Source organism: Stegostoma tigrinum, chromosome 31, assembly GCF_030684315.1.
Source record: "Stegostoma tigrinum isolate sSteTig4 chromosome 31, sSteTig4.hap1, whole genome shotgun sequence".
In the NCBI taxonomy this organism is placed as follows: domain Eukaryota; kingdom Metazoa; phylum Chordata; class Chondrichthyes; order Orectolobiformes; family Stegostomatidae; genus Stegostoma; species Stegostoma tigrinum.
In genome coordinates, this window is record NC_081384.1 from 6,371,249 (window position 1) to 6,384,558 (window position 13,310).

The 13,310-nt window shown below is 43.9% G+C and overlaps 1 protein-coding gene across 4 annotated transcripts in view; it reads right to left on the minus strand.

The window, feature by feature from the left end:
* Positions 1-13,310, minus strand: part of srcin1a (SRC kinase signaling inhibitor 1a) — a 498,739-nt gene that overhangs the window by 307,180 nt on the left and 178,249 nt on the right. For all 4 annotated transcript variants that reach the window (XM_059638686.1, XM_048560697.2, XM_048560696.2 and 1 more), the window contains exon 3: positions 12,995-13,069. In XM_059638686.1, coding sequence (XP_059494669.1) covers positions 12,995-13,069 — 75 coding nt within the window. The remainder of the gene's footprint in view (positions 1-12,994; positions 13,070-13,310) is intronic.

The window sequence follows — 13,310 nt, forward strand, 5'->3', positions numbered from 1 at the left end:
GGAGATAGTAGGAACTGCCGATGCTGGAGTCTGAGATATCAAGGTATAGAGCTGGATGAACACAGCAGGCCAGACAGCATCAGAGGAGCAGGAAAGCTGACGTTTTGGGCCGGGGCCCTTCTTCACAAATGGGGGAGGGGAAGAGGGCTTTGAAATAAATAGAGAGAGGGAGAGGCGGTGACAAAAGGTGGATAGAGGAGCAGATAGGTGGAGAGAAGACAGCGGGGATGAAGCCAGTAAAGGTGAGTGTAGGTAGGGAGTTGAGATGGGGGTTGGTCAGAGAGGAGGGAGGGGTGCGTAGGTGGGAGGAAAGATGGGCAGGTCAAGGAGGCAGGGATGAGGCTAGTAGGTAGGGAGTGGGGGTGGGGGTTGCTCAGTGAGGTGGAAGGAGTGGATAGGTGGGAGAAAAGACAGACAGGTCAAGGAGGCGGGGAAGAGCTGGGTTGGTCTTGGGATGTGGTCGGGGGAGGGGAGATTTTGAAGCTGGTGAAGACCACATTGATACCATTAGGCTGCAGGGCTCCCAAGCAGAATATGATGTGCTGCTCCTGCAGCCTTTGGGTGGCATCATTGTGGCACTGGAGGAGGCCCAGGATGGACATGTTGTCCAAGGAGTGGGAGAGGGAGTGGAAATGGCTTGCGACTGGGAGGCGGTGTTGTCTGTCACGAACCCAGTGTAGGTGTCTACAAGTGGTCCCCAAGCCTCCGCTTGGTCTCCCTGATGTAGAGGAAGCCAGATTGGGAACAACGGATACAATATACCACATTAGCAAGTGTGCAGGTGAACATCTGTTTAATGTGGAAGGGTTTCTTGGGGCCTCTCCACCATTTCCGCCACCTGCAATCTGGCCCCACTACCAAGGATATATTTCCCTCCCCAGCCTTATCTGCCTTCCTGAGGGACTGCTCTCTCCGTGACTCCTTTGTCCGTTCCACACTCTCCACTAGCCCCACCATCCCCAGTACTTTTCCCTGCAACCGCAGGAGGTCCCACACCTGCCCCTGCACCACCCCCATCACCTCCATCCCAGGCCCTGAACTCTATGATGCGATTTAGCACGGCCAATCCACCTAAACTGCTCATCTTTGGGCTGTGGGAGGAAACACCCACAGATGCAACAAGAATGAGCAAACTCCACACAAACAATCACCCCCCCAAGGGTGGAATCTAACCAGGGTCTCAGGTGCCGTGAGGCAGCAGTGCCAACCACTTTGCCACCATGCTGGCCCCTGTTAGCCATTTGGCATGTCCATGTTGGCATTTTTGGTCCACTCAAGTCTCCTCTGATCTTCCTTCACCGAACTGTCCCCCTCTTTCTTCATTCACTTGCTAAACACCCACTGAATGTATCTATGCTAATCACCTCAGCGACATCCTGTAGTAAGGAGTTCAATCTTTTCACTGCACAATGGGTGAGGACATTTCCCTATTTAATTTCCAGCTGACTGTTGCTGAACAGGCTAACTCTGCTGCTGATCATGGTGTTTAGCTGTTGGGCACAACAGGGTCTGTTCGGGAGAGGAAAACCACTTCCTGGTCGAACGGGAAGAGTCTCGTGGTCAGCAAGAATTTCTTTAAATTCATTCATTTTGTGGGATGTGGCTATCGCTGGATGAGCCAGCATTCATTGCCTGTCCCTGGTTGCCCGTGAGAAGGTGACGGTCCGCTGCCTTCTTGATCCGCTGTAACCCACTGCTGTAGGTAGATTCACAATATTCTTCGGGCGAGAATTCCAGGATTGTGACCCAGCGATGGTGAAGGAACGACGAAATATTTCCAAGTCAGGATGGTGAGGCATTTGGAGGGGAACTTGCAGGTAGGGGTGTTCACTAATGCCCTTCAGGGAGGGAGACCTCCAGACCCAGAGCAACATGGTGGACGCTGGGCAATTAGGGGTGGGTAATAAATGTTGGGCAGCGATGTCCCATGAATGAACCAAACACAAAAACAGCATGAAAACATCATTAAATTGTGAGTGGGGAAGCTCGCACATTAGTTGCTGACAGTCCCACACGACAGCTGTCCCTAGGTTTCAAAATGTAATTTATTGGCTTGAACAACTTTGGAAAATCCTGATAGTCCACAGGTTCTTTGTTGCTCTGTTACCAGCAACTGGTCAGGTGCTTTTCCGTTGGTAGACCTGCTGCGTTTCTAGAATATTCTATTTCTCCTGGTGTCACAGGGCAACTGGTCACCCCTCTGTGCTCTGACACTCCATGGTAAAAGCTCCCTACATCTGCAGAACGCCATGTGGAGGAACACTGACCTGATATCAGCTGCTCTGTCAAGCACATGAGAATTTAGTGAATAATGAAATCCTCAAAGTGCAACCATCTCTAGGATTTCTACATTGGAATTTACAGAATTTCAAAGGGCTGTCTCAGTGGATCTGGAAACTGATTATGGAGAAGATCTGACCCACACACTCCTGACTGCATTAAGAAATGCTCAGACAGATTGAAGACAGATTAATGATGCTCCCAACTCGGTGTGACTGGAATCATTCATTTGCTCAGTGACGAATGAGGATTTATTCTGCCTGATCATTAATGTGATCAGATCCACCTCGCACCACAACCTGCTCCCCCACACCCAGTTCTTCAATCCCCTCCCACTTCATCATCTTCAGAAATCAGCAACGCAAAGCAAATAAGATGCCGATAAAAGGTATAATGCTGTGGGTGAAGATTCTGTGATTGGGAATGGTCACCCTAGACTGTGCAGGGAAGCAACCGCTAAACTGGTTGTCACTAACCTTCCAAGCATGAACTTCTGCCCAAAAATAGATCTTGTCTATTGAAGAGGATGGACTATAGCAATGACTTGCATTTATATAGTGCCTTCAACATAGCAAAACATCCCAAGAATCTTCACATGACTGATAATGTAATACACACATTTTAGGATAGGTGGCCAAAAGCTCAGTTACTGTTGTAAGTTTAAGGGAGTATTAAAACATGTCAAAAAGGTGTAGGGAGAGAATTCCAAGGCTATGGATTAGTGCAGCAGGAGAGGCTGAAAATCAGGCTAACACCTAAACTGAATGATTGGAGTAACTTCTTGGCCCACAAGAAGTGCAATTAAAGATTCTCATCTGATGAAGGGTCTAGGCCCGAAACGTCAGTTTTCCTGCTCCTAAGATGCTGCTTGGCCTCCTGTGTTCATCCAGCTCTACGCCTCGTTACCTCGGATTCTCCAGCATCTGCAGTTCCTGCTATCTCTGTAAGAATCTGTGTTTGAATTCGTCATTTTGCCACGGGCTGTGTTAATGGGCTGTTACTATTTTGGAAAAGTTCATTAGTAATTGGTACCGTATCTGTATTCAGTTAAGTTTTCCAATAGTTAAGTTATTGTAAATTCTTTTTACATTTGTTTACGTTTTAATTCTCGTGTTTAAATAAATTGCTTTACTTAACATTGAGTAGTTTCACAAATCACATTGGATCTGGAACGTGCACTTCACATCTGCCTTTAAAATAAGAGAAAGTTAAGATCTACAGTACCTTCTTAAAATATTTTGAGGGGGTCTGGTCTGGTCCGTAATACACACCAGAACATGGTTTTGCAAAGTAAATTCTCACAACAGCAATGTGATGATGGTCAGTGAATTAGTTTCCTAAGGGATCTGGGCTGAAGTATAAACATTGGCCAGGACACTGGGAAGATAATGCCTTACTTAACTTTAAAACAGAACAATGGGAGCTTTTATATCTGTTTAACAGAGCAGACAGGCCTTAGTTTGACATCTCATCTAAAAGATGACTCCACTGCCAGCACAGCCCTCTCTCAACACTAGGAATGTCTGCTTGGATTTTGTGCTCCAGTCTCAGGAATAGGGGTTCAACCATATCGTTCTGATTCAGAGATCAGAGCAGCGACTATCGTGACGGAGGAGAAATTATTAGTTTTGTACAGACTGGAGATGTGTGAGCAAGAAAAGCTATTCACCACACAGTCCTTCAGGGGGTCACTAATCTGTTTGTTTGAATGACCTTGGCCTCCTACATACCAGGATATCTTCCAGAATTCTGCTCTGGGCTGGCTGCGGTTTCCTAGTGAGCTATGCAGTCATCTGAGCAACATTAAACAGGGATGAAACCAGCAGCTCAACAGCGTTGACCGCCACAGCATCAAATCTTTCCTTAACCATGATTAGAATTTGACAGATTGGCACAACATCGAGGGCCGAAGGGCCTGTACTGTGCTGTAATGTTCTATGTTCTAATTAACATCAAATCACTTGTAGACTGAGGTGGGATAATGGCTTGAGTTCTGAACTCGGCTCTTCCTCCTGATGTAAAATTCACTGTAAATTTTAATCATTAATTGTGTCAGTGAGCCGCGGAGACCAGAGTCCACAGAAAGGACAAACGTTGGGAAACGGTAGTTTGAGAAGTGTAATTTTGTTGACAACCCTAATGAGGGACAGAGGGTCGGCCGGTTTAGTGGCTCTGCTCATGAGCTAACGATCCACAAAACACAAGCTTAAACATCACCCACAAGACAAATTGAGAGTTTGAAGTTAGTTTCAGAAACACTTTAATCCGAAAATAAATAACAAATCTTGCCTCATGAAGTAAAAGTGGCTGTGTGGTTTTGAGAAGGTGTTGGGGAGTTGCCTTCTGGCCTTTCAGATGGACGTTTGCCCACAACGCTATTAGGGAGGGAGTCCCGGGATTTTGACCAAGATCTGTCTTTAACGTCCATCTGAACTACTAATGGCTTTCAAAAGGAAGGCTGTCATGGTGAACCCTACATGTGACAACAGTCTGACAGCAACACGGTAGATTTTTATCTCCTCAGTGCAAATGCTCCTGCGAGTCATCGGGGCAGTTAGGGTTGGACAACAGAATACCGGCCTCTCCAGTGAAATTACACATCCTGAGAACTTAAAACTATCTTAAACTAATGATTACTAACAGAGGAAGCTTGTCCAGCTTAAGCTACAATAATAGAATCCCTACAGTGCAGATAGAGGCCATTCAGCCCATCAAGTCTGCACTGACCCTCCAAAGAGCATCCCACCCAGAATAACACTCCCCATCCCTGTAACTCTGCATTTCCCATGGCTAATTCACCTAGTCTGCACACTAGAGGGCAATTTAGCATGGCTAATCCACCTAACCTGCACATCTTTGGACTGTGGGAAATGCGGGGAAATTGCAGAAACTCCAGTAAGGCTGGAATCAAATCCTGGTCCCTGGTAATGTGAGGCAGCAGTGTTAACCACTGAGCCACTGTGCCATCATGCTGCCTTATCACTAGAGCAGGGTTCTGGGTTACAAGGCCAATAATATTACCATTATCCTGCTAACACCTCCATTGTCATTGAAACACAAGCTCCATTCTATAGTTCACATGACCACAACCTCACTTATCACCCAAAAGAAACAGAAGGTGTGTTTGCTGTTAGAATCCCCAATGGCTTCCTTTTGTTTGCTAGTCTAGTTGGTGAATGTGGATGGGTTACGCTGAGCATCATATTGGTGCCAAATCTGGTCCATTGAAGGGCACTGAACATTGCCTGTGAACCAGATCCCTGTTTTCAGACTTATTGATAAAATGTTGAGGCGACCACATGTCTGTCTGATTTCCACCTGCCCCTAGCACAGGAGAAGTCAAGGTCAGGAATCCACTGTTTCAATGGATTTCCATCCTCTAACTGCCCTGTTTCACTGTTGACATCAATCAGCGCTTGATAATTAGGGTCAAACAAGTGAAGGTCTCCTCTCTGCCTGGATTCTGAAGACGGTGCAAATCTCAGAAACCACTTTCGGGGTTCGTCTGATGACAAGTTCCCTGCAGCTCTGCTAAGATCATGACCGTGAAGCAGGACATCTGGACCTAATAAGTTAGAAAATAAAACCTCTCTGACTGAAACAAAAAAGGTGCTGGAAGTGAATACCGTGTGGAATGAGCCCAAGGTGCAACTCTGACTTAGCTATGCCACTCCCAAACCTCTGCAAATGGCCAAGAGTGAGTTTGAGAGTGCGACAGAATGAGGAGGAGGATGTGCATTTGCTGAGCCAATTTTTAGTGACTAACCCCAACTGCAAGCCACCACAACACAATACTAGGCTAAGGGCCAAATGTTGGAAAATGGAATTAGAATTGTTAGGTGCTTGTTTTTGATCAGTACAGCATCGATGGGCCAAACTGCCTTATTCTGGATTGTCGACCTCGATGACTCCATAATAGAACAATATGAGGTGAATATCTCTTCCCTATTCTTCCCCGTTCCTTATGCCACAATGATCATCCTTGCACTCTATCATGAAGCTTGCTTTTATACAGCACCTCAACCTTTCTCAGTAAGTCTGAAAATGTCCCACAATGTGAACTACTTTGGGGTGCAATACCTGTTAGGCAAATAAAGAAAGCAGTGAATTTGCTGTATTCTCACATGCAGTTACAAGGTCAAGGACTGATTAATCACTGTCAGAGATGGATGCTGGGCTGAGCAGTTTCTCAGTCTGCTTAAAGAGGATCTTTAAGATCACCTGGTCAGACAGAAGGTGCCCTGACCTCAACCTTTTACCTATTGCAGTACTTTCTCATTTTTGTACAGTCAAGACAGATGCTTGTGTTATGGATGGGATCGGATCCACAAACATTGAACGCAGGAGCAAAGACAGTGTCGGATGAGACAGCCTGACGCACAGGTCAGACAACACCACACAGCAGCAGGAACATCACTTCGATCCTGCCTTGGATTGTTCTGTCAATATTTCAGGCTCAGTCACTCAGGAAGGTTATCGCACAGAGGACGGTGGAAATGTGTGACTGTCTCCCCCCAAAAAAGTGGGTCACTTAAATAGTTCAGGTCTGAGGTTGATGGATGTTTGCTTGGCTCAAATATTTCAGGTTATGGAAACGAGCCAGGTATGTATGGTCAAAGTTCTAAATGAAGCATAAAATAGCTCGAGGGGCTAAATAGTCTGCTCATGTTTTTATAACATGCATATATTTATGATGGGACTGACTCCATTGAGGTCTGTGAAGGAGTCCATGGCCTGAATGGTCTCCTTAGACGCTGCAATGAATTACTGTTGGGAATTCAGTTTTTATCACAGTGGTGGCTTTTCTGCCTCTGAACCAGAAGGGTTGGGCTTGAAGCCCACTCCCAGCGTCCCCCAGGAGGGGAGATGGAGGCACTGACTCTGTATTCTACACTGATGCCCAGAAGAGACCATGTCAGATGGGTGTGTGACCCTGCAGTCATTTTTGGGGTTAGGTGATTCACCAGGAGGAAGTACAACGGGAAATCACTGCAATTACTTTTCCCTGTAAGCAACGCAAGGTTTTCATGTGTTAGACTTGAGTTAGTTCCTCATCTACATTACCTGCACCTGGTGTTTGCTGAAGACGTGCGCCAGGTTTCTAAATCAGAGACAAACAGCAAGTCTAAGGAAAATCTAGTCGCCCTGGCTTGAATATTGCAGCTGAGGAGTGTGATTACTGCATTAACTGGCAATGCCAACCAGCCCTAAAGGTGGAAGAAATGGCTTGTTGGTGTGGTGTGAAATGATTTGCTGAGATTGGAGCAAAGGTACAGTGTCACAGGAGTGAAACCCAACATGCAATTGAACTCTAGCTGTCTTTAAATTGAAGGTGTTCTATTTCACAGCATGAATACTCTTCACAAACCAGGAAGCATTTCAGCCCATCATGTGCTTGTTGACTGAACAGCAATGATCCAGTCTATCCCAGCTCTTGGTCTGTAGCTCTGTGATTTGAGTGTGCATCATGTTTTATTTTAAACGTTACGAGACTTTCTCCCTCTATTAACCTTCAGGCAGTCAGTTCTGAACGCACACTACCTTCAAGGGAGAAATATTTCTCCTCAACTCCCCACCAACCTCTATACCATTGACTTTAAATCTGTGCTCTCCCTTTTGTTACTAGAAAGTCAGTCTTGGAAAATAAGTCATTATTTCCATGTGAATCATTTAGATATAGAATATGAAAGGGTGTCCAAACAAACAGACAGGCCTACGAATCCAAACTAACTATCTTAGGAAAGTTAAACTTAAATGTATTCCCTTCTTAAATTCAATGGAGAATCATGTGATCCAGTTATTCTGCATTAATATCACAAACTATTTAATAAATATAGTTTCAGCTTTCCTTACAATCATCAACGGTGATTGTACCTGATTGATACCATGATATAGATTTTTAAAAATTACAGGTGGCACAATAAGCCAAGCCTGTAATTTAAATCAAGGTGTTCGGTTGATCCCTGTAAAGTACTTAATTCTCTTTCATGGTTTAGGGTCAGCCTTCCATTGAATGATCATTTTATTACCCTGTGTCAATTGTCCTGCTCTCTGATATGAGACAGTCTACACTGCTTTTCTCTCTATTTATAGATGGATTTTGCTACTCATCATGCAAGTGCAGAACGTCAGTCCTGGGAAAGAAAGAGAAATTCAAGGCTGTTATGAATCAGCCTCGTGATAAGTGTGGAACAGTTTCGACACAGGGCACATATGCTGCCAGGCTTTTACTGCATTAAAATGTAAGATGAAAATGGGAGACAAAACATATTGAGTCAGGTGACACCAAATTTGGATTCCAACACAGCAAGAGGGAAGGTTGACAGTTGAGAAGCAATTATAAGTATTCCCGATTGAAGGAATGTTTTAGAGTCATTGACTAATACAGGGGAGGTTATTTGGGCCATCATGCCTATACTTGCTGTTTGAATGATCTATTTGTTTATTTCCACTTCTCTGCTCCTTCCCTATAAATATTCCCCTTCATCATATATTCAATTTGAAAGTTCTGTTTAGAATCAACAAAACATAGCAGGAGGCCATTCAGCCTGCTGTTGCTGTACTGATTCTTTGAAGGAGTAGCTGTGCTTAATCCCTCACATCATGTTTTTGATCTTGTGTTCTGTACATTTCTTATTCCCAGATCAATCAAATAGAAGCTGCTGTCTGACAATGTAGAAATGGTTTGTTAAAATTTAAAGCATTAATATTTATGCTAACATAAACATTTTGTTTACTGCAGAAGTGGCCAGGCTTTTCATACCCTGCACAATGCAGCTGTAATCTGTAGCAAGACCGAAAGGCATTCAGAAGCCCATTAGTACTCCAGTCAGGTAGGAACTCAGAGACAGAATATTAATTATTTTCCAGTCTTAACAACAGAGCTCCTCTCCGGAGATAATGGTTCTTCCTGTGGTTGGGTGAACAGGTAGAGAGGTGATATTCACACTTTAACTAATCTGTGGTAACTGTAGGTTGGACAGAAGTGACTGATGCTACGCCAACAGTTTCCTTAATATTTACTCAGAATTTAACATGAAGAAGCCTGTATAAATCAAATTACAACTGTGTCAATAATCCAAACATGAAGGTTTTGTTTTTACAGCACTGCAATACTTCGCTGTATTTCTTGGGAGATTTAAGCATCATATGAAATGGATTTTTTTAAAAATTGCAGCCAATTCATTGCATATTGCCTAATGCATGTAGCACCAGAATCAGACAGCAATTTAAATTTAAAAATTTTTTGGATAAAAGAATATTGTTTAAAAAATATCCTTTGATAAATGTAGTGACTTGGTAAATGTTGACTACTGCAGTTTAAAAATTGGTTTATCAGAATGAATATGCATTATAGTCCAATGTACATGAGTTGTTTATGAGTTACTTTACTGAAAATGAACTTAAAAAGCATACAAAGCTATTTGCTAGTCAGATTGGGGTACAGCGGTGGGCTCCTTAAATAATTAAAAACTAATGCTTTCCAAAACCATTCAAACTCAACCTATTTATATCTTGAAGCTTCAAAGTTCTAGCTTAATTTTTGGAGATTGCATGAAGTTCAGCAAACAAGCACAGGTTAACAGAACGTGGAAATTAATACTTCCTGCCGTAGGGCCAGGTTCTTGTGCAATGTTTTTAAAATTAGCGCAAAAGATTGTGGGGACCCAATTTGTACAAAACTCAATTTACCCTCTGATTTGTGACCCTCTGTGCTGATTACATGAAGAGAATTATACCCAAAATGGACGAGTGCAACAGAGAAAAATTGTAGGGCTATCATCATTCTGTGGTATTCTCTGTATCGCACATACCTCCAAGTCTATGGGTTTGGGTGGCCTCAGGCAAATTGAGCACAAAATCCTCGCTGACACTTTCATTGGAATGCTGATGGAATGTGACAGCATTAGCGGTGCTGTCTGTTGGATTTGAAGTTAAACTGAGCTTGCCACCTGTCATCTCAGTGCCAGGTTTTGAAGAACAGCAGGGATGTTCTCTCTGGGGAAAAGTGACCCGCCATAGCCCTCTAACCAGCATCACTAAAACACTTGATCTGATCACAAATCATTTGCTTTTTGTGGGAGTTTGCTGTGTGCAAACTGGCTGCTCAATTTTCAGCATTGACACAATGGCTACAATTCAAGGAGATTGGCTAAAAATCTCATTGGGCATTTTGGGTTCCCAACATCCACAATATGAGGGCAGTGCGGATAATAAGCTAATAGGGTTAAGGTTCGAAGAGTGGGTGTTAGAGTGGGACAGGGCCAAGGGGAGCACAAACAACAGTGTAGGACAGTCCGGCTGAATGGCCTCTTTCTGTGCTGAGACACCTTTATTAACTTTTGTGAGATAAAGCCAGGCCTATAGCTTTCTGTAAGTTACTTACTGAGAAGGAAGGTAATATTCAAGGTGCTTTTCTGTTGAAGGAAACTTATCTACTCAGAGAATTAAAGACTTTTCTTACCTTTTCACATTAAGCTTTAAACTACCAGCAGGCTCAAAGAAAATTCCCATTTAAGAAAAAACTTTCAGTGACTTTATCCTTTATTCACTCACCTACATTGCTTCACAATCAAGTAATGCCTCAATTTTAGAATTCTCATTATCTTTTCAGATCTCTCCTCACCTTCACTCCTCCCTGATTATGTAGTTTCCTCCAGTCCTATTTTACCCTCTATGGTTTCCATGTTGCCTCCAAATCTTGCCCGCTTGACTACGGTCAATTTCTAAGAGTGACTGCGCTTCAGCAGTCCAGGCTGCAGCTCTGAAATTCCCTGCCTTATCCATTCCACATCCTTGTCTCTCTTTCCTTGTTTAAGATGCTCCCTATAAGCTGAAAGAAATGCAGAAACTGCAGGAGAAACTCAGTAGGACTGGCAACATCTATGGAGAGAGAAACAGAGTTACACTTTCAACTCCAGTATGATCTTCATAACATTTAAGATGTACTTATACACTTGCAATGCCAAAGTTCATAAGGCTAAAGGTCAAGTGCTGGAAAATGGGATTAAAATTCTTAGCCACCTTTTTTAAACCAGCAAAGGCTTGATGGGATGAACTTTTTCTGTACTGTATCTCTATGACTTTCTATAAAAGGGGTACAACTGGTCTTCAGTTCTGAAAGGTGTTGGAGAATTGATTTTTTGTTTAGATTTCTGACAGGGAGAGCAGGATTAAGCGGGCAGATGGTGTTGAGACCCAGTATAAGAGACAAAGGCTTTGTTTCTGGTGGTGAATGGAAATTTAGTTGGAATTCCTGTGGAGCCTGATACAGTTGCTAAGGAAGGAGATGTGGCTGTGAAAGTGATTTTTAGCAAATGCTTAATCCAACTGTAGGAACTTCTTAAAATCTATCATTTCATGTTTCCCTATCTGACTCGGTATTGCATTGCGCTTGATAACACTCCTGAAGCACCTTAGGACATTTCGCTATGATAAAGGTTTCATTGTTATGGCCAAAAGCCCACAGGCACTTTGTCATGTGAGCACTCAGCTCAGGTTAATAAAATGTGAGGCTGGATGAACACAGCAGGCCAAGCAGCATCTCAGGAGCACAAAAGCTGACGTTTCGGGCCTAGACCCTTCATCAGAGAGCTCTCTGATGAAGGGTCTAGGCCCGAAACGTCAGCTTTTGTGCTCCTGAGATGCTGCTTGGCCTGCTGTGTTCATCCAGCCTCACATTTTATTATCTTGGAATCTCCAGCATCTGCAGTTCCCATTATCTCTGATACTATTTTAACACTCAGCTCAGGTGGCAGGATTGGTAGATTATAGGGCTACAGAAGGCATTGCTGCCAGGTAATGGGCTGCTATCAGTCATGTGGACAACAGATGGAAAGAGTTTCAAAGATAGCAGGAACTGCAGATGCTGGAGAATCTGAGATAACAACATGTAGAGCTGGATGAACACAGCAGGCCAAGCAGCATCAGAGGACCAGGGAAGCTTGACGCTTCAGGCCTAGACCCTTCTTCAAAAAATTCATTTCTGAAGAAGGGTCTAGGCCTGAAGCGTCAAGCTTCCCTGGTCCTCTGATGCTGCTTGGCCTGCTGTGTTCATCCAACTCCACACTTCGTTACCTCAGATGGAAAGGGTTCCTCGGCTGTCCGGTGGGCATTGTCTGGCTAATCCTGGGAATCATATTTTATTCTTCTTCAGAAGAAGAAAGTCACATTATTGTTTATGGATAATCTAGACACGTGCCTTATCTGCAGTCAATAGGAAAGTTGGGGTTTTAATGAATGTTGGGCCACAACATAACACATGGCATTTACTTATGTGCTACAGTGTGAAGCTCTTACTTGTCATTATTGTAAGATATTCATCCTTTGCATCTTACTGCCTTCCCCTCAGCTATAGGTCTCCCTGCTCTCCCCTTTCCCTAGTGGCTCACTGGGCATAGCCGATTCCTAGATTCTGCTCCATGCCTGGTGTGTCATCCCTGACTTTGATCATCATACCATAATCCCACCATCCTGTTGCCGGGCTGGAGCCAAGGAAGTGGATTTTGTTTTGCGGAAGTTGTCATTGAACCATTGTTGCCATGATAGCACCGGTGGAAGCAGCACTTCGGATTGGGACCTGCTCGAAACTCTCCACTTGTTTCAGACCTCACTTCCCAAATGCACAAAGTAACCCCTTCAAACTAAAGAGAGAAAAAGAGACAGAGAGAGAGAGAATGCAGTGGAGTGAGATCCCCTCCGGATTGAGAAATACCTTGTGTAACAGGTGGGTGGTTATAGGTGGTTTTGTACTTGTATGATCCAAGTTTCAGAGGAGTCATGGAGAAATCTATGGAAGACAGAAAAAGGTATGAAATTTAATACACCCAAAACATGAACTCAAAGCAGAAGAAAACATGGAAGATGGCGTCCAAAAATGACAGAATTAGTGGTGACATTGAGGGGAGTTGGGGAGTCTCTGCCCGAATTTGCCACCCACCTCCCCTTCTGTTTGGTAGAATATCTGGGTGAGTTGAAGTGAGAAAGCTCCGAAAGGTCATGCCCATTGGCACTTGATGTACTGACTTTGT